The 27357-nt window shown below is 46.5% G+C and overlaps 1 protein-coding gene across 2 annotated transcripts in view; it reads right to left on the minus strand.

The window, feature by feature from the left end:
* The window catches only part of LOC141271767 (uncharacterized), a 94799-nt gene extending 67442 nt beyond the window's left edge, over positions 1–27357 (minus strand). Inside the window, exon 1 of one of the 2 annotated variants that reach the window (XM_073681890.1) lies at positions 26862–27357. In XM_073681890.1, coding sequence (XP_073537991.1) covers positions 26862–26873 — 12 coding nt within the window. In that variant the 5' untranslated portion in view covers positions 26874–27357. Of the gene's footprint in view, positions 1–26535; positions 26685–26861 lie in introns of those variants that run through there. The other variant, XM_073681891.1, reaches the window with a different exon arrangement.

Genomic DNA, 27357 nt, shown 5'->3' on the forward strand with positions numbered 1-27357 from the left:
TCAGAACCTCTAGAGCATCATCAAAAGGAGTGTCTATGATGGCGGGAGGCAGTTCACATCTAAGCAACACCTCTGGGAGGGTATTCTGTCCTCATGCAAAACAATTGAAGCAGAAACCATCCAAAACCTGACAAATTCAATGGACGAGAGAGTTCAGAAGCTCCTTTCGAACAAGGGGTCCTATGTGAAAATGTAACATCACCTAGAATAAAGTTTTGAGTTGAAAACTGTTTGATTTCAGTTTCTAATAACCTGCTAATGCTTATAATTTCAAAAATGACCATTTTTTTGGTCTTTATTAAAATGAAAAGGTTGATCGAAAAGTTTGGGGGATCTAAGAGTGTGGCAACCCAGTAGTCATGATTACTTCGAATTCTGACAATATGAGGGTCATGTTGCAGGTAGTGCAGCAAGAAGGCACTTATGTGTCTTGCGCATCTCGGAGCCCCAAAATTATTTTCCGGGCTAGATGCAGCTAAAAATCATTATTAATTTTAAATCTGGTGGAGCTTAGTATAGATGGCCTAATAGGATCAGTGCTGCACACTGCTACAAAGCCCAAATTATTTTCCAGCCAAGATACAGATAAACATGATTAGTAATTTTAAATCTGGTGGAGCTTATTATAGATGGCCTAATAGAATCAGTGCTGCACACTGCTACAAAGCCCAAATTATTTTCCAGCCAAGATACAGATAAACATGATTAGTAATTTGAAAGCTTAAAACGGTTGGTAGGGTGATTTTAACCAATCATCAAGCTTTTACTCTCCCCAGGATGACACAGGGGTAGAAAAGTCGTTTCGGATCCATGATTTGTTCATCTTTATGAACGTGAGTCTGTCTACATTATCAGTGGAGAGCCGCGTGCGCTTATCTGTCAGCACACCACCAGCAGCGCTGAACACACGTTCAGACAGAACGCTGGCTGCGGGGCATGACAAGATCTCCAAGGCGTAAGTGGCTAGCTCCGGCCATTTATCCAGATTGGAAGCCCAAAGAGAGCAAGGGTCCAGTGACACAGTCATGACTTCAATGTTTACTTGGAGATACTCCTGTACCATCGTCTCTAGGCGTTGACTATGTGTCAGACTTCTTGTCTCCTGTGGCCTTGCAAAGGATGGGCTAAAAAAGTGGTGAAATGATTCCGCAAAATTGATGTTACCAGCAGATACTGTGGTTCTGTTACGGTTTGAGTGCTGAACACTTGACGGTCCCACAGTTGGCAAGTTGGAACTGTGAGATTCACTACGTGCACCACTGGTGTTTTGTGGAAAAGCACATGTAAGATTCTGCAACAGTCTCTGCTGATACTCCTGCATGCGTGCATCCCTTTCTATGGCAGGAATAATTTCGGCAAATTTACTTTTGTACCGAGGATCTAACAGTGTGGCAACCCAGTAGTCAGGATTATTTCTAATTCTCACAATTCGAGGGTCATGTTGCAGGTAGTGTAGCAAGAAGGCACTCATGTGTGTTGCACATCCAGGAGCACCAAGTCCCTGTTGTGTTGGTGGCGAGGTAACAATCATGCTTCCTTCCTCTGTCCTCTCCCCCCAACCTCGCACAACAGAAATGTGATCAAGCTCTCCCTCATCTGATGAGTCTTCCATCAGTTCGTCCTCCACTTCTTCCTGGGCTCCTGCACCTTCCTCACTAGTTTGGCTGCTACCATGCGCCCTGGTAAAACCATCTCCCCCACCCTCACATGCCTGCCGCCTTGGTGCTGCCGACCGTCTGGACCTTGCAGATGTTAGCCCTTCCGCATACAACTCCTCCTCCTCTACTTCCTCCACCTCCTCTTGTGCCACCACCTGACTCCGAATTCTGTTTAACACGTGCTCCAGCATGTAAATCACCGGAATAGTCATGCTGATAATGGCATCGTCAGCACTAAACATCTTCGTCGCCATTTCAAAACTGTGCAGAAGGGTGCATAGGTCCCTGATCTGAGACCACTCCTCCAGCGTGATTTGCCCCACCTCTGGATCTCGTTGGCCCAGGCTATACGTCAGAACGTATTGCACCAGGGCTTGTCGGTGCTGCCACAGTCGCTGCAACATGTGCAGAGTTGAATTCCACCGGGTAGGCACATCGCATTTTAGCTGGTGAAGTGGCAGGCCCAACGACTTCTGTAGAGATGTAAGTCGCTGAGCTGCGGGATGCGAACGGCGGAAGTGAGCACACAGCGACCGTGCCCTCTGCAGAAGGCCATCTAGTCTGGGATAGTGGGCTAAAAATTGCAGGACAACCAGGTTCAACACGTGAGCCATACAAGGCACGTGTGTGACATTGCCCCGGCGAAGGGCCGCACCCAGGTTTGCAGCATTGTCGCACATGGCCTTCCCTGGTTTCAGGTCCAGTGGAGACAACCATACATGAAATTGGTTCTCCAGAGCTGACCACAACTCCTCAGCTGTGTGACTCACATTTCCCAGACATTTCAAAGTAAAAACCGCCTGATGACGTTGAGCCCTACTGCCAGCATAGTAAGGAGGTGTGCAGGATCCCTTCTGCGTAGTTAGAAAGCTTGTGGCATGACCAGACAGGCTTTGGGTGCAGGTGGAAGACCGAGAGGAGGTTGAGGAGGCAGAAGCAGTGGAGGAACTTTGACATAAAGAGGATTGACGCACAACTCGTGGGGACGGCAAGACTTGGACAGCAGCCCCTTGTCCTGCTGTCACCATAGTTACCCAGTGCCCAGTCAGCGACATGTAACGCCCCTGTCCATGCCTACTCGTCCAAGTGTCTGTGGTGAAATTCACCCTGTCACACACAGAGTTTCTCAAAGAAGCGGTGATGTTGTGTGCGACATGCTGGTGGAGTGCAGGCACACCTTTCTTTGAGAAGTAGTGCCGACTGGGCATCTGGTACTGGGGCACTGCGACGGACATAAGGTCTCGAAAATCCTCTGTGTCCACCAGGCGGAAAGGCAGCATTTCTGTAGCCAAGAGCTTGCAGATGGTGAAATTCAACCTCTTAGCTTTCTCATGGCTAGGAGGAAATGGTCTTTTACTTGTCCACATCTGAGGGACCGAGGGCTGGCTATTGTGCTTAGACGGGGTTGATAAGGGTGTCCCCGGCAAACTGCCGGTCTGTGAGGAAGATGCAGGCGGACATGTTAGGTTGGCTTGATCCAAAGGTGGTGCTATCGATGTCGGACAGCGCTCAACACCAGCTGGTGTTACCACCTCCAAAGAAAATGATGACCTGCCAATCACGCTGGCTGTTGGGGGTAAAGAGGTGGCAGGTCTGCACCCCAAAACAGGTGTGACTGCTGTCCCCCCAGTCACAGAGGATGAAGAGGCCGCGGATGCACAAGATATGGCAGACGGTGGTTGGCCCGGCCGGCTAGGCCGCATTGTAGCACACTGAGCTTCCCACTGCAACTTATGCTTCATGTCCATGTGCCGGTTCATGCATGAAGTACTCAAACTATGTATTTTTTGGCCTCTACTTAGCTTTTGCTGACAAATGTTACAGATAACACGAGTTGGGTCATCTTTATCGATCTGAAAAAATGCCCAGGCTATGCAAGGCTTAGCACCCATGCGACCTGAAGAGCCACCACGACTTGTGGTGAGAGGCAGAGTTGTGTTTGAGGATGCAGTTGTTGACGTGCTTCCAGTACTACGTCTCTGTCCAGGAAGGCGCAACCTGACCTCGTCGTCACTAGCATCTTCCTCCACCTCCTCTGCTGACCTCATCTCTTGGCTGACTGTGGGTTGACAGTAAGTGGGATCTCCAACCTCATCATCATCACCCTGTGCATTATCACACCCGTCGTCCTCAGAGCCAACCTGTTCCTGCCCTGACAAAAAACTAAAGTTGTCGCTCCAATCAGGTATTTGAGTCTCATCATCGTCTTCCTCATTGTCTCCACCAACAGGAGTTACAGTTTGGGAATGAGGGTCTACATTATGGTCAGAACCTTCTGCGTCTGGTCCTGGATCCGACTCATAAAGATTCTGGGCATCAGTGCAGATCATTTCCTCGTCTGGATTCACAGAAGCGCTGGAGTCGACCTCTGATTCCCAGGCTATAGTATGAGTAAAGAGCTCTGCAGACTCAACCATCTGTTCTACCTCATACTCAGACGGGCAGCTGGAGATTTGGGAGCTGTGAGGAAGCAAGTGCGATTGGGGTGACACCTTTGAGGACTGGAGTATTTCTGATGTTGAAGTTGATGTGGAGGAGAGCCCACTTAAAGGAGCACTTGATATCCGTTGAAGCACCTGCTGTTTTTGTGCCTCATCTGGAATTTGTAGCGATTGGCGTGGCCGTAAGAAAGGGATCTTATCACATTGTCCGCTAAAAGAAGTAGACATTTTAGTTTGGCTGGAAGATGGTCTTTCTTCTGCAGATGTTACTGTTGCTTTAACACCTACCCCACGGACACAACCTTTTTTCCCCTTCCCAACACGCCTATTCCCCTTTCCACCAGCAGCAGGCCTTTTTCCACTCATTTTGGTGGTTAACTAATTCACAACTCTGGAGTTGTTTGCACAAAAAAACAATGGATGGGAACCGAGCAGAGCTGAGTGGCCAAACTGTGGTATTAGGCCAAAACTATTGGCTGGGTTAGATGGAGAAAAAAATTATATTCGATTTGCAACCTGATGGAGGTCAGTATAGATGGACTAATAGAACAAGTCCCACACACAGCTAGAAGCCCAAATATTTTTTCAGAGGTAGATGCAGATAAAAATTATTTTTAATTTGCAACCTGATGGAGGTCAGTATAGATGAACTAATAGAGAAAGTCCCACACACTGCTAGAAGGCCAAATATTTTTTCAGATCTAGATGCAGATAAAAATTATTTTTAATTTGCAACCTGATGGAGGTCAGTATAGATGGACTAATAGAGAAAGTCCCACACACTGCTAGAAGGCCAAATATTTTTTCAGAGCTAGATGCAGAAAAAAATTATATTCAGTTTGCAACCTGATGGAGGTCAGTATAGATGGACTAATAGAACAAGTCCCACACACTGCTAGAAGCCCAAATATTTTTTCAGAGCTAGATGCAGAAAAAAATTATATTCAATTTGCAACCTGATGGAGGTCAGTATAGATGGACTAATAGAATGATGCTATGCCCAAAAGATTTTACTTCACTAGGTGCAGTAAAAAAATTGGTATTCTATACACAGGTGGTATATCTTGCAACACAGATAGGCTACTCCACTGACTAACACACTCTGCAATAAGCCAAAAAGGATTAGCTTTGCTAGATTCAGCCAAATGCTGTGAAGAAAACTTGCACAGCACTGGCACAGACCTGCCTGGCAAAAACTGATAGGAACTGATGTAACCTAGTCCTGAAAAGGACTGCAATTACAATTAGTCTTTACTCCCACAATCTATCTATTTAAGAGCACAGACCTGCCTGATAAAAGTCGTAGGAAATGCTGTAACCTAGTCCTTAAAAGGACTGCAATCACAACTATTCCCTACTCCCAAGCTGTCTGTAGATTTGTGCGAAAATTGGCTTGAAATTAACAAGGTATAGCGCACACAGCAACAGCGGTGCCGTCTAACACGCAGCTGCAGCTGCAGCAGTGAGAAAATGGTGGCGACGGGGAAAATGGCTTGGTCTTATAGGGCAAGGACATGTGACATACACTGCCAATGACACATGCCCTTGCTTGTGTGAAAAACAGCAGTTCGCTCCGTGTGTGCGCTGCTGATAGGCTGACAGATTGCACCTCCCCACTGCAAATGCGGGAAAGAGAAAAAAAAATGGAGATCTTCATTATTCCTGCAGAGATCCATCCCCTGCCCCTCCCCCCACCCCGCTGTACACTCAAACTGCGTATTAACATTAATTTTCATCATTATTGAGAAAAAATCCAGTTATGATTTTGGTGCACGAACAGTTATCGAACATAACCTCGAACAGCCGAATTTTTCTCAAATCGTTCGTGTTCGCCGAACGGCTCGAACACCGCCCAAAACAGCGCGAATTTGAGATTGGCGAACAGTTCGAGTAGAACAACGCTCATCTCTACTATTGTCCCTATAACCTCCCCATTTAATATTCCCCCATATAACTATCAAACGCAGTAATGTTCTAAATCCAGCTACACTATTCCCAGTGGATTTAGAAAAGGGAGGAGAATATCAGGATGGGAAGAGGGAGGGGCTGTGAGACAAAACTTGCCCCTGTTTTTCAGACCATGGACACATTAACATAACTGTCAGGCATTGATGGAGGCAGACACATAGGGCTTGTTAGATATCACTAATGTCCCCTCATTAACCCCTCTGCTGAGTATTTTGTTGAAGGTTCCAGAGCTCGGGACAGTGATCAAGGATGGTTCATCATCGGGTATGCAGTAGTCCACAATGGTAAGGCAGTAATACATGAACCACTCTCCTCCAGCTGCTCTACACCAGAGGCTGAGCTGAAAGCGCTCACTGCAGCGTGCAATCTGGGAAAAGGTAAAGAGATTCATGTATTTTTGGACTCAAGATATGTTTTAAAGGGTTGCACATTTGGCTTAGCCATAATTTTCTTGCCTCTGCTGGCAAACCTTTGAGGTGGTAGAGCAGCTACTCACAGCACTCATCCTTCCCCGAAGGGCAGGTATCGGTGCACACGGAACAAACTCCCCGACCAGGCTGCTAAGGAAGCAGCACGACAACCTCTGACTGGAATATTTTCCATAGCAGACACGGCCCCGCTAGGGGACTCAGTGACCGAAAGTGCGGGAAGCCTCTTTTCACAGACGAGACTGTCACCGCCCCAGCCCCAGTGGCCGTTGATCGTGAACTACTGCAGGTCTTCCAGACCCAGGCTCCCCCACACGAACAAAACGCATGGGCCAAAGCGGGTGCTGTACGGTCAGAGTCAGGGGTATGGCATGTAAACACCAGGATTTGCCTCCCACGTTGCCTGTTCCCCATGATGGCTGCCCTAGCACATTTCCTCGGTGCATAACACAAAGGGTGTTATGTGAGCAGTGGTGCTACAAAACTGGTACACCCCAGGGTTCCCGAAAGTGACTACAAAGTATGTCTAGTTTGTGCGAAACATAACCCCAGTAGACCTATTTGAGTCCCACAAAATGCTAGCCAAAACCAGATTACCCATTTCAGAGACTGCAGGAGGAGTACATACAGCTACCTAAGGTGGGTACTTATGAATACGTCCTGGTATGCACTGATCTCTTCCTTTGGTTGCCTGAAGCTTGAGCCATGACCAAAGTTTAAACCAAAATTTTGATAAGTGAGGTGGTTTGTAGATATGGGGTAACCGAAACCATAGAGAGTGACAGAGGCACAATTCACTGGAGAGCTGATGAAACAGATCATGGCCAATCTGGGGATAGAACAGGTTTTCTATGTTCCCTATCACTCACTAAGTAGCGGGAAGGTGAAATGCCTTAATGGTACTCTGAAGATAAAAATCCAGAAGTGCATGGAGGAAACACGCTTGTCCTGGGTAGATTGCTTGCCCATTGCATTATATTCAGTGAGGACTGCCCCAAGGGGTAGAGAGAAGCTGTCCCTCTATGAAATACTGTTTGATAGTGTCCCTAGGACAGAGTTCTATTTCCTGCAGCAGCTGCAGGCCTCCTACAGTTCCCTTACTGAATATGTCTTGGAGTTGCACAAATATCTGACTGTTACTCATAACCGTGTTCTTTCCTCCATCCCAGACCCCAACTGTAAGCGGCACACACATTGGTACCAGGAGACGGTCGTGGTCAAGAGACCTATGAGGAGATCACTGAGCCCAGATACAGTGAGCCATTTTAAGTACTGGCCACTGCTATTTCTGTCAAGTTCCAATGCAAAGATACTTGAATCCACCCCAGCCACTGAAAAAGGTCCTGATCTGGCAGCAGCAAAGATGATGACCCTGCCACTCTGGACAATGTTGATGGCAATTGCATCCCTTGCCCTAACTCTCAATGACGTACTGAAAGAGGAGAGGGCTGGGACACCAAACTGATAAGTATCACCAAGTCCTGCTGCGAGACATAATTTCTAAAGACTGTCCTAAGAACTGCTGGATATGCACCCATAGCCCAATATCCTCTGATACTATGTCATATCTCGCAGTGCCCCTAACCCCATATGAGAATTTCAACTATAGCTGTTTCCACAAAGAGACTTTTGATACTGCCCATTACGACGGAGGAAACCTCTGATGCAAGGACTTTTGACTTATATACATTGTCTTGGGAGACTCACTGACATCATACCCTGCATATTGCCAAGGATTTATATCTAGTATGTGGACACCAGGCCTATAAATGGCTTCTCCCAGGTGCAGAGGGAATCTGTACCTTAGCACACCTTACACCTGCTACCTTCATAATTCAGCATGGTGACCTAGATATAAATGCTGTCCCCAAACATTCCCTATATAAACGAGCTGCAGACAATCACCCCAGACCAAATGGTAGACCTCATATAGTGGAAATGGGGATAAGAGTATATGCATTTACCATTTCATTACATAAATGTTGGTATTACTAGTGTATGTAACCGCTAGAACTGGTATATTTGTTATGACAACACTGTGTAAAGAGACACGTAAGATCAGACATCATAAAATTGGTTATCGCATCTGTAAAAATGTCACAGTGCTCCTCCAGTAAACATACAGTATATGAAGAGATTTACAAACAAGATATATCCGTCAGTGAACGGGATTTATCCCCTCTAGGCTCCCATAGCATGGTGAAGTAGCTGATGGATAAATTATCTGTAAATAACAAAAAGGGAGGAATTGTTATGGGAAATATTTATACTTTGTTTTATTATTTAGACAATTCATATATCTTTGATCATTTTGTATTTTAATATTAGCTTTATAAGTGTTATTCATAAAAGCAGGGTGTTGTCTCTGATATAGAGATGTCTTTGCATTAAAGCCTTCCTTTGTTCTGAAAGCATAGTAAAACTAGCTATAGCCAGTTTCTAAGGAATTTTGACATAATTTACAACTTTGTTTTTCCCAACTTAAAAATTCCTTTTTAGGTAATGAAATGTAAGCCATTCCCTCTTTCCTTATCTTTGTGGATAGTAATAAAAATGTGTGACCAGGCATCTGAGAGTAGACAAGTCTGAGACACAGACAAAATTGGTCTTGTTTCTCTTGTCTCTGATTGATCGACTTCCTGATTTGATCAAAACTGGCAAAAGTGTGAAACCCTTTGAGTTTCTCCTAAAACTTTCTATATAGGTTTCCACATCACCATCTACAAAGAATGGAGAGGTCTGTAATTTTTATCAGAATCTACAAATAAAAAAAACAGAAAATGACGTATGATTTTTAAGTAATTAAATTGCATTTTAATGTATGAAATAAGTATTTGATCACCTACCAACCAGAAAGAAGTCTGTCTCTTATAGACTGGTTAACTTTTCTTTAAGAAGCTCTATTACTCTGCACTCATTACCTGTATTAATTACACCTGTTTAAACTTGTTACCTGTATAAAAGACACCTGTCCATACAATCAATCAGACTCCAACCTCTCCACCATGGACAAGACCAAATAGCAGTCTAAGGACATGACTCGCCCAGGGGGATATGGGGGACTCAGTACCCGGGCCTTTACCTTCTTGTGATGTCACGGCGGTCGGCTCCCGGGCCCATACCCTGGGGTCATTCTTAAAAGGGGGTTGTTGCTTGAAGGGACGATAAACGGTTTTGTCTCGTGACTCCACCTGTCGTTCCTGGCAATGGGTACCAGCACTGCTGCAGACCTCTGGAGCAGATGTTAGGGCAGCTGGGTTGGTGCGGCTCTCCACAGGCAGAGCTCAGCTCCAGGGCAGTGTAGGTGTAAATGATGATGCTGGGCGTTGTAGTGCAGGAGTGATGGTGCAGCAGCAATAACTGACAGAGAAAGTGGGGTGCAGTCGTCAGAGTTTACTCACAGTTGTTAAGTTCCTCAGATTGCACTGTACATGTGACAGCCTCCCACGTCGCTCTGCGTTCACCAGGCAGGGGTTCAGCACTCCCTCAAGTATCTCAAGAGCACTCAAAGGGACCCCTTTCTGTATGTTCCTTTCTTAGCCGACTTCCCGCGCTGGGACTCTCCCTCCTGCCCTGCGCCCCGCCACACAAAGTCCCGATCAGGTACCTTTGGATCCCTCTGGGCAACCTGGAGTTCCCGGACCTTACTTGGTGACCTTTTTGGCGGCTTAGGTGTGGATGTGGCAACTGCACCTTGAAAGTGCAGAAGCCTCCGGTTTTCTAGCTGAGACCTAAAGTAACTCGGCTAGTCCAGGGACTGGTTCCATTCTTGTGGCCTGATCCCACCACTGCCTGGCAGATTCGGGCGTACGGGTGCCATCCTGCACTCACCATACCCCCTGGGATCTCTTCTGTTCCTGGAGCTCTTTCCTGCTCCCACTCCTCTCTCAGTCCTGGGCCAGGCAGGCTAAGCCCGCCTCCCGAGCAGAGCTCCTGAAGAGCCTCCGCTCCTCTCGTCCTCTCACTCACTCTCTCTTCCTCTCTGTCTCTAAAAGATGGCTTCGCTATATATATATGTCTCTTCTTCAAGTGCTCCCCTGGTCTGCATCCTCCACCCACACCAACTACATGGTTCCTCCTCACTTTGGTCCCCCCCCACTGCAGCCAGGGACGGTGCTAGCAGAAGCAGTGCATATTGCCCTTCCAGCCGGTCTGGAGTAGTGTAGTGTTGGGTGCAGGTGTTAGGGTTCCGGGCAGCACTCCATCCTTACCTGAGAGAATGAGATGCTACACCTCTGGGTGAGGTGCAGTACCTCTGTGGCGACTGAACCCTCAGGGGCGCCACAGACACCACAGACAAAATTGTAGCCCTGCACAAGTCTGGGATGGGCTACAAGACAATAGGAAAGCAGCTTGGTGCGAAGGCAACAACTATTGGCACAATTATTAAAAAATGGAAGAAACACAAGATGACTGTCAATCTGTCTTGATCTGGGTCTCCATGCAAGATATTGCCTCGTGGGGTAAGGATGATTCTGAGAAAGGTCAAGAATCAGCCTAGAACTGCACAGGAGGACCTGGTCAATGACCTTAAGATGGCTGGGACTACAGTTTCAAACATTACCATTGGTAACACACTACATTGTCATGGATGAAAATCTTGCTCGCACCAGCACATGTCCAGGCCAGTTTGAAGTTTGCTAATGAGCATGGATGATGAAGAGAGGGCATGGGAGAAGGTCATATAGTCAGATGAGACCAAAATAGAACTTTTTCGTATCATCTCCACTCGCCATGTTTGGAGGAAGAAGAAGGATGAGTACAACCCTTAAAACACAGTCCCAACCATGAAGCATGGTGGGGGAAACATCATACTTTGTGGAGTGCTTTTCTTCAAAGGAGACAGGACGCCTGCAACATATTGGAGGGAGGATGAATGGGGTCATGTATCGCGAGATTTTGGCCAATAACCTCCTTTCCTCAGTAAGAGCATTGAAGATGGGTCATGGTTGGGCCTTCCAGCATGACAATGACCCGAAACACACAGCCAGGGCAACTAAGGAGTGTCTCCGTAAGAAGCATTTCAAGGTCCTGGAGTGGCCTTGCCAATCTCCAGACCTGAACCCAATAGAAAATCTTTGGAGGCAGCTGAAACTCAATGTTGCCCAGCAACAGCTCCGAAACCTTAAAGATCTGGAGAAGATCCGTGTGGAGGAGTGGGCCAAAATCCCTGCTGCAGTGTGTGCAAACTTTGTTAAGAACTAGAGTAAACGTCTGACCTCTGCAATTGCAAACAAAGGTTTCTGTACCAAATATTAAGTTCTGTTTTTCTATTATATCAAATACTTATTTCATGCAATAAAATGCAAATTAACCCCTTTCTGACGTGGGGCGTAATAATATGTACCTGTGCCTGGGCCTTAATGACCAGGTACGGATTATTTCGCACGGGCGATCGCGCCCGCACAGAGGCTGTGCGGTCACGATTGCCGCCGAGTGTCAGCTGATTCTAACATAGTATTCTAATATACTATGTACCAGGAGCGGTCCCTCACCGCTCCCGGCATATTAACCCCCAAAATGCTGCGATCGAAGCATTTCCAGGGCAAGCAGTGGTAAGAAGGCCCCTCTTACATTGCATCAGCGAACCCATGCTGTGAGCACGGGGTCCCTATCGTTGCCATGGTGACCCAATGTCGTCATGACGACATCCGGGTCACCAGACATCAGGAAGTTAGGTAGATCGTGCACAGTGCACGATCTATCTAACTTATGTCTGCAGGACTGACAGCCTGCATAGCCGCATAGCATAGCTGCTGTATCTCTATGCAATGCAAGTGATGAGCCTGCAAAAAAGGAAAGTCCCATGGTAGGGCAAAGTGTAAAAGTAAAAAAAAGTGTCAGAAAGTGAACAAAAAATGTAAAAATATTAAAAACTAAATAAAAAAATGGAATAAAACGCGATCAAAAAGACGAATGAAAATTAAAATAGTACCGCTGAAAACGTCATTTTGTCCCGCGAAAAAAACAAGCTGAATAAAAAAGTTACAGCACTCAGAATAAAGCAATGCAAAAAAAAATTTATTTTTTTCTATAAAATAGCTTTTATTATGTAAAAGCGCCAAAACATAAAAAAACTATACAAATGTGGTACTGCTGTAAACGTACTGACCCGAAGAATAAAGCTGCCTTATCAATTTTACCACACGGCATAAAAAAAAAAGAAAAAATTCCTGAAAAATTGCCTCCCAAAATTTGGAATAGAATGCGATCAAAAAATGTCATGTGCCCAAAAATGGTACCAATAAAAATGTCAACTTGTCCCACAAAAAGCAAGCCCTTACATGACTCTGTCAGCCGAAATATGGAAAAATTATAGCTCTCAAAATATGGCGATGCAAAAACTAGTCTTTGCCAAAAAAAGTTTTTTCATTGTGTGACAGCTGTCAATCATAAAAACACGATATGACTCTGTAATCGCACCGACCCGAAGAATAAAGTAATCTAATCACTTATACCGCACGAGGAACGGCGTAAAAAAATAAACATTAGGGTTGTGCTAGGGTTGCACTAGGGTTAGGGTTGTGCTAGGGTTAGGGTTGTGTTAGGGTTAGGGTTTGTAGAATCTGCTGAGTTTTGGGGTGCCAGTTAATATTAATTAACAAGAGCTACTGGATCATTAAAAGGGGATTTATTACAAATAGGATATTTACAATAACATACATAAGGGAAACCTAACTAAGGGACAAGGGAACAATGTAATGGAAAAGGAGAGGGTGGTAGAATATGGGAAGTGGGAAGAAGAAGAATAATAAGAATGAATAATAACTAGTTTGATGTGCTACCTTTATATCAGTTACACAGTCAGACATGGCCCACACATTGCCCATCCCTGTAACACCTCCAAATAATGGTACCATCCAATCAGGTCACAGTCTTTGAAGTTCTCCAGAAACATGCACATGGCTGCTGATGCAGACACTCTTCTGAAGGTGGCGCTCTTAGGTTTAGAATGGGTAAGAGCATCAGAGTTCATACATGATTGCAGTGGTCTTCATCTTCCTGCTGATGGCATCTGGTATATAGCCAAAAGGTCTTTGTATCAAGTGGCCTGAGGACAGGTTCAACTCCATTTGGGCTGGCTCCAAGATGTCCATCAAAAGCATTGTGTACCAATATACATATCCATAGGCCAGAGACAGGATGTCTATCTCAGGAGCAATGGTATACAATCAAAATCCACAGGGGCAGTGCACATATGTAGATTACACTAGGTGACAAACAGCATCTGCATTCAAGATCACCACAGAAGGTGTGTGTACCTGTATCATCCAAGAGGCTGGAGGGCCTATACTCATTCCGTATGTAGATGCAACCTTTACTTTATCACTAAAACAAAGGACATCATACAAAGAACACCGGCCTTCTCACCTAGCAGGTTCACAACCCTGTATCTAGTTTCTCTTGATAGAGTCCTGGAAATATCCAGCACTCATAAATTCAATACAGAGTTCAGTCATAGATATTGTCCATGTTGGGTTCCAACAGGGTTGTATTAGGGTTGGGGTTAGGGTTGTGTTAGGGTTAGGGTTGGAATTTTTTCAAAAGTAAAGAAAAAAAATGATGACGATATAGCGACTAGTGTTTATACAGCCAAAAACACCCGTGGATTGCCTGCCATGCATGGGCATGTTTTTTTTGGGTGTCTAACAACCGTGAAAAATGCGGGGCAGGGACTCGAGCATGTCACTAGAGCACCCACGATACTTGGTGCATACCCGAGTACCCGATGCAAACTCAAGTAGCGAGCACTTGCGCTCAAGACTAATGACAACTTATTCAATATGATGACCTAATGTTATCAAATTCTGTGTCGTACTTCTGGGTTCAAAATGTTAATTTTACCCCTTGATAAAATACTTGAGGGGTCTCTGCAGGAATAATGAAGATCTCCATTTTTTTTTCTCTTTCCCGCATTTGCAGTGGGGAGGTGCAGTCTGTCAGCCTATCAGCAGCGCACACACGGAGCGAACTGCTGTTTTTCACACAAGCAAGGGCATGTGTCATTGGCAGTGTATGTCACATGTCCTTGCCCTATAAGACCAAGCCATTTTCCCCGTCGCCACCATTTTCTCACTGCTGCAGCTGCGTGTTAGACGGCACCGCTGTTGCTGTGTGCACTATACCTTGTTAATTTCAAGCCAATTTTCGCACAAATCTACAGATAGCTTGGGAGTAGGGAATAGTTGTGATTGCAGTCCTTTTAAGGACTAGGTTACAGCATTTCCTACGACTTTTATCAGGCAGGTCTGTGCTCTTAAATAGATAGATTGTGGGAGTAAAGACTAATTGTAATTGCAGTCCTTTTCAGGACTAGGTTACATCAGTTCCTATCAGTTTTTGCCAGGCAGGTCTGTGCCAGTGCTGTGCAAGTTTTTTTCACAGCATTTGGCTGAATCTAGCAAAGCTAATCCTTTTTGGCCTATTGCAGAGTGTGTTAGTCAGTGGAGTAGCCTATCTGTGTTGCAAGATATACCACCTGTGTATAGAATACCAATTTTTTCACTGCACCTAGTGAAGTAAAATCTTTTGGGCATAGCATCATTCTATTAGTCCATCTATACTGACCTCCATCAGGTTGCAAATTGAATATAATTTTTTTCTGCATCTAGCTCTGAAAAAATATTTGGATTCTAGCAGTGTGTGGGACTTGTTCTATTAGTCCATCTATACTGACCTCCATCAGGTTGCAAACTGAATATAATTTTTTTCTGCATCTAGCTCTGAAAAAATATTTGGCCTTCTAGCAGTGTGTGGGACTTTCTCTATTAGTCCATCTATACTGACCTCCATCAGGTTGCAAATTGAAAATAATTTTTATCTGCATCTAGCTCTGAAAAAATATTTGGCCTTCTAGCAGTGTGTGGGACTTTCTCTATTAGTCCATCTATACTGACCTCCATCAGGTTGCAAATTGAAAATAATTTTTATCTGCATCTACCTCTGAAAAAATATTTGGGCTTCTAGCTGTGTGTGGGACTTGTTCTATTAGTCCATCTATACTGACCTCCATCAGGTTGCAAACTGAATATAATTTTTTTCTGCATCTAGCTCTGAAAAAATATTTGGCCTTCTAGCAGTGTGTGGGACTTGTTCTATTAGTCCACCTATACTGACCTCCATCAGGTTGCAAATTCAAAATAATTTTTTGTCTGCATCTAGCTCTGAAAAAATATTTGGCCTTCTAGCAGTGTGTGGGACTTATACCACAGTTTGGCCACTCAGCTCTGCTCGGTTCCCATCCATTGTTTTTTTGTGCAAACAACTCCAGAGTTGTGAATTAGTTAACCACCAAAATGAGTGGAAAAAGGCCTGCTGCTGGTGGAAAGGGGAATAGGCGTGTTGGGAAGGGGAAAAAAGGTTGTGTCCGTGGGGTAGGTGTTAAAGCAACAGTAACATCTGCAGAAGAAAGACCATCTTCCAGCCAAACTAAAATGTCTACTTCTTTTAGCGGACAATGTGATAAGATCCCTTTCTTACGGCCACGCCAATCGCTACAAATTCCAGATGAGGCACAAAAACAGCAGGTGCTTCAACGGATATCAAGTGCTCCTTTAAGTGGGCTCTCCTCCACATCAACTTCAACATCACAAATACTCCAGTCCTCAAAGGTGTCACCCCAATCGCACTTGCTTCCTCACAGCTCCCAAATCTCCAGCTGCCCGTCTGAGTATGAGGTAGAACAGATGGTTGAGTCTGCAGAGCTGTTTACTCATACTATAGCCTGGAAATCAGAGGTCGACTCCAGCGCTTCTGTGAATCCAGACGAGGAAATGATCTGCACTGATGCCCAGAATCTTTATGAGTCGGATCCAGGACCAGACGCAGAAGGTTCTGACCATAATGTAGACCCTCATTCCCAAACTGTAACTCCTGTTGGTGGAGACAATGAGGAAGACGATGATGAGACTAAAATACCTGATTGGAGCGACAACTTTAGTTTTTTGTCAGGGCAGGAACAGGTTGGCTCTGAGGACGACGGGTGTGATAATGCACAGGGTGATGATGATGAGGTTGGAGATCCCACTTACTGTCAACCCACAGTCAGCCAAGAGATGAGGTCAGCAGAGGAGGTGGAGGAAGATGCTAGTGACGACGAGGTCAGGTTGCGCCTTCCTGGACAGAGACGTAGTACTGGAAGCACGTCAACAACTGCATCCTCAAACACAACTCTGCCTCTCACCACAAGTCGTGGTGGCTCTTCAGGTCACATGGGTGCTAAGCCTTGCATAGCCTGGGCATTTTTTCAGATCGATAAAGATGACCCAACTCGTGTTATCTGTAACATTTGTCAGCAAAAGCTAAGTAGAGGCCAAAAAATACATAGTTTGAGTACTTCATGCATGAACCGGCACATGGACATGAAGCATAAGTTGCAGTGGGAAGCTCAGTGTGCTACAATGCGGCCTAGCCGGCCGGGCCAACCACCGTCTGCCATATCTTGTGCATCCGCGGCCTCTTCATCCTCTGTGACTGGGGGGACAGCAGTCACACCTGTTTTGGGGTGCAGACCTGCCACCTCTTTACCCGCAACAGCCAGCGTGATTGGCAGGTCATCATTTTCTTTGGAGGTGGAAACACCAGCTGGTGTTGAGCGCTGTCCGACATCGATAGCACCACCTTTGGATCAAGCCAACCTAACATGTCCGCCTGCATCTTCCTCACAGACCGGCAGTTTGCCGGGGACACCCTTATCAACCCCGTCTAAGCACAATAGCCAGCCCTCGGTCCCTCAGATGTGGACAAGTAAAAGACCATTTCCTCCTAGCCATGAGAAAGCTAAGAGGTTGAATTTCACCATCTGCAAGCTCTTGGCTACAGAAATGCTGCCTTTCCGCCTGGTGGACACAGAGGATTTTCGAGACCTTATGTCCGTCGCAGTGCCCCAGTACCAGATGCCCAGTCGGCACTACTTCTCAAAGAAAGGTGTGCCTGCACTCCACCAGCATGTCGCACACAACATCACCGCTTCTTTGATAAACTCTGTGTGTGACAGGGTGAATTTCACCACAGACACTTGGACGAGTAGGCATGGACAGGGGCGTTACATGTCGCTGACTGGGCACTGGGTAACTATGGTGACAGCAGGACAAGGGGCTGCTGTCCAAGTCTTGCCGTCCCCACGAGTTGTGCGTCAATCCTCTTTATGTCAAAGTTCCTCCACTACTTCTGCCTCCTCAACCTCCTCTCGGTCTTCCACCTGCACCCAAAGCCTGTCTGGTCATGCCACAAGCTTTCTAACTGCGCAGAAGGGATCCTGCACACCTCCTTACTATGCTGGCAGTAGGGCTCAACGTCATCAGGCGGTTTATACTTTGAAATGTCTGGGAAATGTGAGTCACACAGCTGAGGAGTTGTGGTCAGCTCTGGAGAACCAATTTCATGTATGGTTGTCTCCACTGGACCTGAAACCAGGGAAGGCCATGTGCGACAATGCTGCAAACCTGGGTGCGGCCCTTCGCCGGGGCAATGTCACACACGTGCCTTGTATGGCTCACGTGTTGAACCTGGTTGTCCAGCAATTTTTAGCCCACTATCCCAGACTAGATGGCCTTCTGCAGAGGGCACGGTCGCTGTGTGCTCACTTCCGCCGTTCGCATCCCGCAGCTCAGCGACTTACATCTCTACAGAAGTCTTTGGGCCTGCCACTTCACCGGCTAAAATGCGATGTGCCTACCCGGTGGAATTCAACTCTGCACATGTTGCAGCGACTGTGGCAGCACCGACAAGCCCTGGTGCAATACGTTCTGATGTATAGCCTGGGCCAACGAGATCCAGAGGTGGGGCAAATCACGCTGGAGGAGTGGTCTCAGATCAGGGACCTATGCACCCTTCTGCACAGTTTTGAAATGGCGACGAAGATGTTTAGTGCTGACGATGCCATTATCAGCATGACTATTCCGGTGATTTACATGCTGGAGCACATGTTAAACAGAATTCGGAGTCAGGTGGTGGCACAAGAGGAGGTGGAGGAAGTAGAGGAGGAGGAGTTGTATGCGGAAGGGCTAACATCTGCAAGGTCCAGACGGTCGGCAGCACCAAGGCGGCAGGCATGTGAGGGTGGGGGAGATGGTTTTACCAGGGCGCATGGTAGCAGCCAAACTAGTGAGGAAGGTGCAGGAGCCCAGGAAGAAGTGGAGGACGAACTGATGGAAGACTCATCAGATGAGGGAGACCTTGATCACATTTCTGTTGTGCGAGGTTGGGGGGAGAGGACAGAGGAAGGAAGCATGATTGTTACCTTGCCACCAACACAACAGGGACTTGGTGCTCCTGGATGCGCAACACACATGAGTGCCTTCTTGCTGCACTACGTGCAACATGACCCTCGAATTGTGAGAATTAGAAATAATCCTGACTACTGGGTTGCCACACTGTTAGATCCCCGGTACAAAAGTAAATTTGCCGAAATTATTCCTGCCATAGAAAGGGATGCACGCATGCAGGAGTATCAGCAGAGACTGTTGCAGAATCTTACATGTGCTTTTCCACAAAACACCAGTGGTGCACGTAGTGAATCTCACAGTTCCAACTTGCCAACCGTGGGACCGTCAAGTGTTCAGCACTCAAACCGTAACAGAACCACAGTATCTGCTGGTAACATCAATTTTGCGGAATCATTTCAACACTTTTTTAGCCCATCCTTTGCAAGGCCACAGGAGCACAGGAGACAAGAAGTCTGACACATAGTCAACGCCTAGAGACGATGGTACAGGAGTATCTCCAAGTAAACATTGAAGCCATGACTGTGTCACTGGACCCTTGCTCTTGTTGGGCTTCCAATCTGGATAAATGGCCGGAGCTAGCCACTTACGCCTTGGAGATCTTGTCATGCCCCGCAGCCAGCGTTCTGTCTGAACGTGTGTTCAGCGCTGCTGGTGGTGTGCTGACAGATAAGCGCACGCGGCTCTCCACTGATAATGTAGACAGACTCACGTTCATAAAGATGAACAAATCATGGATCCGAAACGACTTTTCTACCCCTGTGTCATCCTGGGGAGAGTAAAAGCTTGATGATTGGTTAAAATCACCCTACCAACCGTTTTAAGCTTTCAAATTACTAATCATGTTTATCTGTATCTTGGCTGGAAAATAATTTGGGTTTTGTAGCAGTGTGCAGCACTGATTTTATTAGGCCATCTATAATAAGCTCCACCAGATTTAAAATTACTAATCATGTTTATCTGTATCTTGGCTGGAAAATAATTTGGGCTTTGTAGCAGTGTGCAGCACTGATCCTATTAGGCCATCTATACTAAGCTCCACCAGATTTAAAATTAATAATAATTTTTAGCTGCATCTAGCCCGGAAAATAATTTTGGGGCTCCGAGATGCGCAAGACACATAAGTGCCTTCTTGCTGCACTACCTGCAACATGACCCTCATATTGTCAGAATTCGAAGTAATCATGACTACTGGGTTGCCACACTCTTAGATCCCCCAAACTTTTCGATCAACCTTTTCATTTTAATAAAGACCAAAAAAATGGTCATTTTTGAAATTATAAGCATTAGCGGGTTATTAGAAACTGAAATCAAACAGTTTTCAACTCAAAACTTTATTCTAGGTGATGTTACATTTTCACATAGGACCCCTTGTTCGAAAGGAGCTTCTGAACTCTCTCGTCCATTGAATTTGTCAGGTTTTGGATGGTTTCTGCTTCAATTGTTTTGCATGAGGACAGAATACCCTCCCAGAGGTGTTGCTTAGATGTGAACTGCCTCCCGCCATCATAGACACTCCTTTTGATGATGCTCCAGAGGTTCTGAATGGGGTAGAGGTCAGGGGACCATAAGTTTGTCCCCTTTTATGCCCATATCAGCCAGAGATGCAGATGTTTTATGTGCAGCATGAGATGGTGCATTATCATGCAAAAAAATGATCTTGCTGTGAAATACACGGTTCTTCTTCTTGAACCATGGCAGGAAGTACTGTTTGAGAAAATCCACATACATTATGGAGTTCATCTTTAGCGCCTTCAGGGATCCTAAAGGGGCCGACAATCTCTCTCCCCATGATTCCAGCCCAAAACATTACTCCACCTCCTCCTTGTTGGCGCTGTAGCCGTGTTTGTGTGGGGTGTCCATCAACCAGCCATCCTCCACTCCATCCATCTGGACCATCGAGCGCTGCACGGCACTCATCCGTGAACAAAACAGTTTTGAAATCAGTCTTCATGTAATGTTTAGCCCACTGGAGCCGTTTCTGCTTGTGTGAAGTGGATAGAGGAGGTCGACAGGATGGCGTATGCACAGCTGCAAACCTCTGAAGGACCCTGCATCTTGTTGTTCGGGGGACGTTGGAGGCACCAGCAGCTTCAAAAACTTGTCTGCTGCTATGACAAGGCTTTTTTGCCGCTGCTCTTTTAACCTGACGTAATTGCCTGTAGGAAAGAGTCCTCAATTTGCCCTTAACAGCACGCACACGTGTGTACTGTGAATCAGCTACATACTTCTTGATTGCCAAGACACTTCATCCTGATCATCGCACAATGTTGATTGTAGTCATGCCTTGACCTAAACACTCCACAATTTGTTGCTTCTCAGCAGCCGACACATCCTTTTTCTTTCCCATTTTGGCAGAAAATGTAGGCTGCTTAATAATGTGAGACAGCCTTCTTAAGTAGTCTTGCCTTTCATTGGACACACCTGCCAAACTAATTAGCACAGGTGTCTGCAATTGCTTACAGTGATATAAAGAGCCCTGACACACATCACCATCAATGAGTTTAACTGACAAACAAACAAATTCTTCCCTTATCACTCCTAAACACTTTTTGCATAATAATTTGGAACACAGTGTACATGTGCTTTTCCACAAAACACCAGTGGTTCACGTAGTGAATCTTACAGTTCTAACTTGCCAACCGTGGTCTGTATGGAGTTGTTCAATAAAGGGCCCAAAATTAAGATAACATAGATGGGAGAGGTCTCTATGAATAGGAATTCCTAAGTATTTGATACCCTGTGAGGGCCAGGCAAAGGGAAAGTTGGACTGGATGGAATCCTATATGGATTTGGGGAGGGAGACATCGAGGGCCTCAGACTTCGCTGCATTGATTTTAAAATTTGACCATGTAACAAAGTGATCTATTTCAGCCATAACAGCATGGATGGATATATGTGATTGAGTGATATATACTAGGACATCATCAGCAAATAGAGAGCACTTGTACTCGGTGCCTCCCACCTCAATCCACCTAATATTGGGGTTATGGCGAATTGATGAGAGCAGGTGCTCCGTCATTAGGATGTATAAGAGAGGGGACAGAGGACATCCCTGCCTTGTCCCATTGGTGATTGTGAAAGGTGATGAAAATGTTCTGATGCACCCCCTGGGCCTTGGGACACCCGGAGCCGGACCCTTTTTGGTGGATGCTGGTGGTTGTAGTCTTCGTGGCGGCGACCCTGTTCCGTGGCTCAGGGTGGTCAAACCAGTGGCGGAACTATTTATGTGGTTTTGATGTTTAAATGTCCGACTACGCCACCCGTGGATTGCGGTCAGAGTGAACCGCCGCTGCAGGGCAGACCGCTGAGGCTGGTGTTGTGGGTGCAGCAGAGCGTAGCATAACTTCCCACGGGAGGAGTATAGCCTCAGGGCAGTGTATGCGGAGGATGGGGGTGATGGTGCAGGGCAGCAGCAGTAACGACACGGAGTCAGTGATGCAGTCCAGGGCCTTTACTCACAGTTCTTATTATCCAGACCACGTCTGCAGGTAACAGCTGCCCACGTCGTACTGTGCTCACCAGGTGAGTGGCTCAGACAACTCCCAGATAACTTTGGAGCGCTTCACAGGACCCCCTTTGTGTGTCCTTTGTCTGGCCTTTCTTACCAACCCTTCTGTCCGGCTGCCTCGGGCCTCCTCTTGGTAAACTTGGCGCCAGTTTCCCTGACCCTATGTGGTGCCTTCCTAGCGGGTGTAGCGAGGGGCTGCGCCACATAAAATGTCAGAGCCTCCGGTTTCTAGCTGAGGGTCGTTTCCTGCCTCCACTAGTTTCGGGGACCGGTCTCCCCCTTTGGCCTGACCCCTCCACGCAGGTGGATTCGGGCGTGCGGTGGCAACTCGCCCGTCCGCACCCCTGGGATCCCTTCATTCCTCGTTCCTGGAGCCTTCTCCACTCCTCTTCCTTCCTTCTCCCTCTTCCAGGCCTGGGCCTCTGTTACTAGGCCCGCCTCCGGAGCAGAGCTCTTGCAGAGCCCCTGCTCCCTGCCACTTCTGCTCAGACTTCTCTGCACTGAACTAAGATGGTGCCCACCTTTTATACTCCCTTCTCAATGCACCCAGGAACTGCTTCCTCCCTGCTCCTGCACTACAGGGTTCCCCTTCCTCAGTGTTCCCTCCCCCCACGCCAGCCAGGGACAGGGACTGTCGTGCCCATCTCAGAGGCATATTGGTCGCCCTGCCCCACGGCAATGTGGTGTAATGCATGCAGGTGTCGGGTCCTGATCCACACTCCATCCTTACCTGAGAGTGAGATATCACACCTCTGGGTGAGGTGCAATACCTCTGTAGCAACCGAGCCCTCAGGGTGCTACAGTTCCATTTATCTTCAGCCTAGGTGACGTATTGTGATACAGGGCCGTGATTTTGGCTATAAAAGGGTCCCCTAGACCCCTACCCCAAGCTTTTTAAGAGAATCATATATGGCGTGCCAGGAGACTCTATGGAATGCTTTCTCAGCATCCAACGAGAGTATCTAATTACAAATTTTTAACTGCATCTAGCCCAGGAAATACTTTGTGCCTAGTAGCAGTGTCTGCTAGTCAGCGGATTATCCCGGCTGTTAAGCAAGCTACACCACCTGTAGTTTGGACACTTAATTTTTTGAAAGGAAATGCTTCGGGACCACGGGATACTCAGTGAAGAGCATCAGGAGGCACCCCAAGGCATAGGGGCTGGGACTGGCAGTAGGATGCCTTGTGGTGGACAGCCGAGCTCGATCCTTATAAAAGCTTTTTAACTGCAGCAGCTTTAGTGGACGCTACTGGAGCTGGAATTACGCGGCTGCTGGCATGAGACTTGCCCTCCAATAGATCCTTGTAAATGGATTTAAAGTGTATTCATTCAAATTAGAGAGACAATTTAAATTAAAAAGCTTAGAGCTGCCTCCACCACAGGGGGGCTCGCTCGACCCACCAGTGGACAGGCACCAGTATTGGGAGAGGGGGGCTGGCCGTCAGGGTTCACCGCGGCTCTGGCACAAACCCGGCGACACGGAGGTGGCACGGGCAGGAGCGGACTGAACGTGTCGGCTTCTCACTTTTTGGATTTTAGAAGGGCATGACATGCCTATATTTGTGTCTCCCCCTCCTTTTACTCCTCCACCTCTTTTCTTTTCGCATGACTATATGTACTTGTCACTTTTCCATGTGTTAGTTGTGTCTTCTGAGCAGTTTGTCAGCTTTTGGACACCTTTGAAGGTGTTTTCTATGTGTTTCTATGTGTTTTTGTTTGCCTGCCATTGGTTTTAACGGTGTTCGAAGGTGTTCGACGAACAGTTCGGCGAACACACGGGTGTTCGACGAACCGAACCGAACTCGAACACTACGGGGGTGGCTCAACACTAGTCAAATGGCGCTCCTTCCCTACCGAGTCTTACCGTGCGCCAAAACAGTAGTTTTGTCCTACATATGGAGTATCGGCGTGCTCAGGAGAAATTGCACAACAAATTTTGGGGTCCATTTTTTTCCTGTTACCTTTTGCAAAAATAAAAAAATGGGTCTAAAGTAAAATTTTTGTGGAAAAAAAGTTAAATGTTCATTCTTTTCTTCCTCATTCCAAAAATTCCTGTGAAGCACCTGAAGGGTTAATAAACTTCTTGAGGGGTGCAGTTTTTAGAATGGTGTCACTTTTGGGTATTTTCTGTCATATAGACCCCTCAAACTGATTTCAAATGTGATGTGGTCCCTAAAAAAATGGTCTTGTAAATTTTGTTGGAAAAATGAGAAATCACCGGTCAATTTTAAACCCTTATAACTTCCTAACAAAAAAAAAATTTTGGTTCCAAAATTGTGCTGATGTAAATTAGACTTGTGGGAAATGTTATTTATTAACTATTTTGTGTGACATATCTCTCTGATTTAAGGGCATGAAAACTTAAAGTTTGAAAATTGCAAAATTTTGCCAAATTTCCAATTTTTTCACAAATAAATGCAAGTCATATAGAATAAATGTTACCACTATGATGAAGTAAAATAGTCACGACAAAACAGTCTCAGAATCAGTGAGATCCGTTGAAGCGTTCCAGAGTAATTACCTCATAAAGTGACAGTGGTCAGAATTGTAAAAATTGGCCTGGTCATTAACGTGCAAACCACCTTCGGAGTTAAAGGGGTTAATAATGTAAAAATCATACAATGTGATTTTCTGGATTTTTTTTTTGTTACGATTCTGTCTCTGAAGTTGTAGGTGGAAAAACTTGCAAAATCGGAAGTGTATCAAATGCTGATTTTCCTTGTATATGCAGTGTGATGAAAGCCGGCCGGTGGGTGCAGCTCTCTGGCGCCCCCTTACCTCTCAGGTCAGTCAAGGTACTGCACCTAGAGAAAGTAGTGCCAGGAAGCTGCAACCAGCGCAGGGAACACGGTAGTGTGTTATCCCTTCAACGTCACTAAACCGTAACGTCACTACACAGCACAACTCGCTAGCGCCCTCTTAGCCTCAGGTCAGTCAAGGAACTGCACCTAGGATAAGCGGTCGCCAGGGAGACTGTCCTGTAACCTACTGGGTATCGGGGCCCTCTGTAGTGAGGGCGGTATATATATCTTCCTTGGCCGCGCCAGGAATATATATATCTGAACCTCCGACCGTCACTACCAGCCTTCCCCAATCCCCAGTTGGTATGCTGCCACCAGTCCCTATTTTAGATATACGCCCAGTCCGTGAATGGGCCTATATCGGGTCAGGAACCAACCCTGGGTAGCGTTTTTGGCTTGAGCCGAGCTCACACGGACGTGCGTTCGTTATGCAGAATAAAAGGCAGGCCCACAATTACTTGAGGTAATTGATTATAATAATACACTAGATACACGATATACAACTAAATATACACAGGTATAAGGTCAGGCTAAACTATACAACAATGGAATACAACACACAGAATCACCACAGCATATCAGTTACCGGTTTCTTGATTTTCTTGTGACGCAGGGAGAGGATTCTGCGGTCGCAGGCACGGTTCTTTGTTACAGGCTGAGGCCTACCACCGCATGGTCAAACTGCTCCTCCCCTTGGTGGCCTCAGCTGGTGCTCAGATGTTCAGCACACCACTCTTGGGTCAAGACTGACTTGTCTCTTGTCTGTCCTGCTATCTTACCTGCCCCGTCCCGCCCACTGCTGGTGAGGTCAGCTGGCTCAGTCTCCACCCTCAGGTCTAACTTCGATCAGAAGCCCAAATTCTATGGAACCCAATAACTTCTTCTGGGATGGTCTCATGATACCCCCAGGGGTTCCCATGGATTCGGGCCGCCGTAACCGACCTTTTGATATCAATTATGATACCATACGGTCCTCAGGAATGGCTCCGCGCTATATCTTGGCTTCCAGAGCACGTACAAACGTCTACCGCGGAGGCTTGTGTGCGCAATGGCTCCGGGACGCCGTGATATTTTTTTATTGGCCCATCCCACGCAACATGCGTGTACTATTCATGTTTCTATATCTTATGCCTCCATGCTTGTGACAGACAAAGAAACTAGTCCTATGGGACAAATGGTCAGGTACAGATAGACGAAGCACCCCCCCCTGCTGGCTGTGTTTCCTCTCGAAGTCTTTGAAGCTCCTAGCATTCAAGTGTTAAGTAGGCTTCTTATCTTACAGGAGCCTGGATGGGGGGAAACTATCTAGTTGACGTTTTAACAGAAGGTCCCAAGGGTGGGGGCTGCTGAAGTGTGGCCATCCCTGGATATGATTTATCATTACCAAGATGGCGGCTACAGGTTCATCACATGCAGCATTATAAAACGCTGTATAAGAGGGCTTACAGGTACTGGCCTTATCTCATATGTGAAAAGCCTGCTGACAGGGTTCCTTTAACATACTCATCTATCAAAGTCTTCTCCAGTGTCCAGAGATGTTCTGCTCTTCTTCTGAGTGACGTGGCTGCTCTCTTTCTTTCACCCAGAAGTCGCTTTTACAGTGGTCTACGGAGCGTCATAACAAAATCCCATGGACTTACACAACAAAAGCCACTTCCGGTTCACAGAGAGTGCAGCATGACCAGGAGAGTCTGAATCACCGTCTCCTGATGGTCGTCGACATAAGAATGTTCTTATACACACATTACCACATACTACCTGTACACACACACACTATACACAGGTGACATGCACATGCTGTACTGTATATACTGTACATATATACTCACTCTTTTCTTCATCACAGAGGACAGGAAAGGAAAGGACGGGGTTGGTCATGTAGTTAGGAATCAGCAGCCTGCGGGAGCCCTTGTGTAAATAATGCACTATCCCGGCACACGTCCACCATCCGAACTGCTGGAAACATTAGAAGAGGGAGGGGGCCCCTGTGTGTGTGAATAGGGAGGAAAGGGGAAAGTGATTTAAGGTTTCTCCCCTCTCCTCAGTGGTCTAAGGGGTAACGTTTCTCCTTATGGCTGGCCTGGCATGTCAGAGTGAGGAGACTTATAAGCTGTGCATGCTCCTCTGGGAAATTAAATATGCAATTTATCTCTTCAGAGAGGAAGAGAACTAGAACTCTAGTGCCGGGATGTTACTCCCATCTCCTCAGTAGTTTCATCCACTGGCACCTAGATACTTGGCCCCGCCCACTTCTTCCTTTTCTCCCTCGTCATGGGCACAGTGCAATCACTCTGCACCAGGGAAACCTCTCCTGTGATTAGCGCC

The sequence above is a fragment of the Phyllobates terribilis genome, unplaced genomic scaffold, assembly GCF_046119375.1.
Source record: "Phyllobates terribilis strain yellow unplaced genomic scaffold, ASM4611937v1 Scaffold_5__5_contigs__length_657084704, whole genome shotgun sequence".
NCBI lineage: Eukaryota > Metazoa > Chordata > Amphibia > Anura > Dendrobatidae > Phyllobates > Phyllobates terribilis.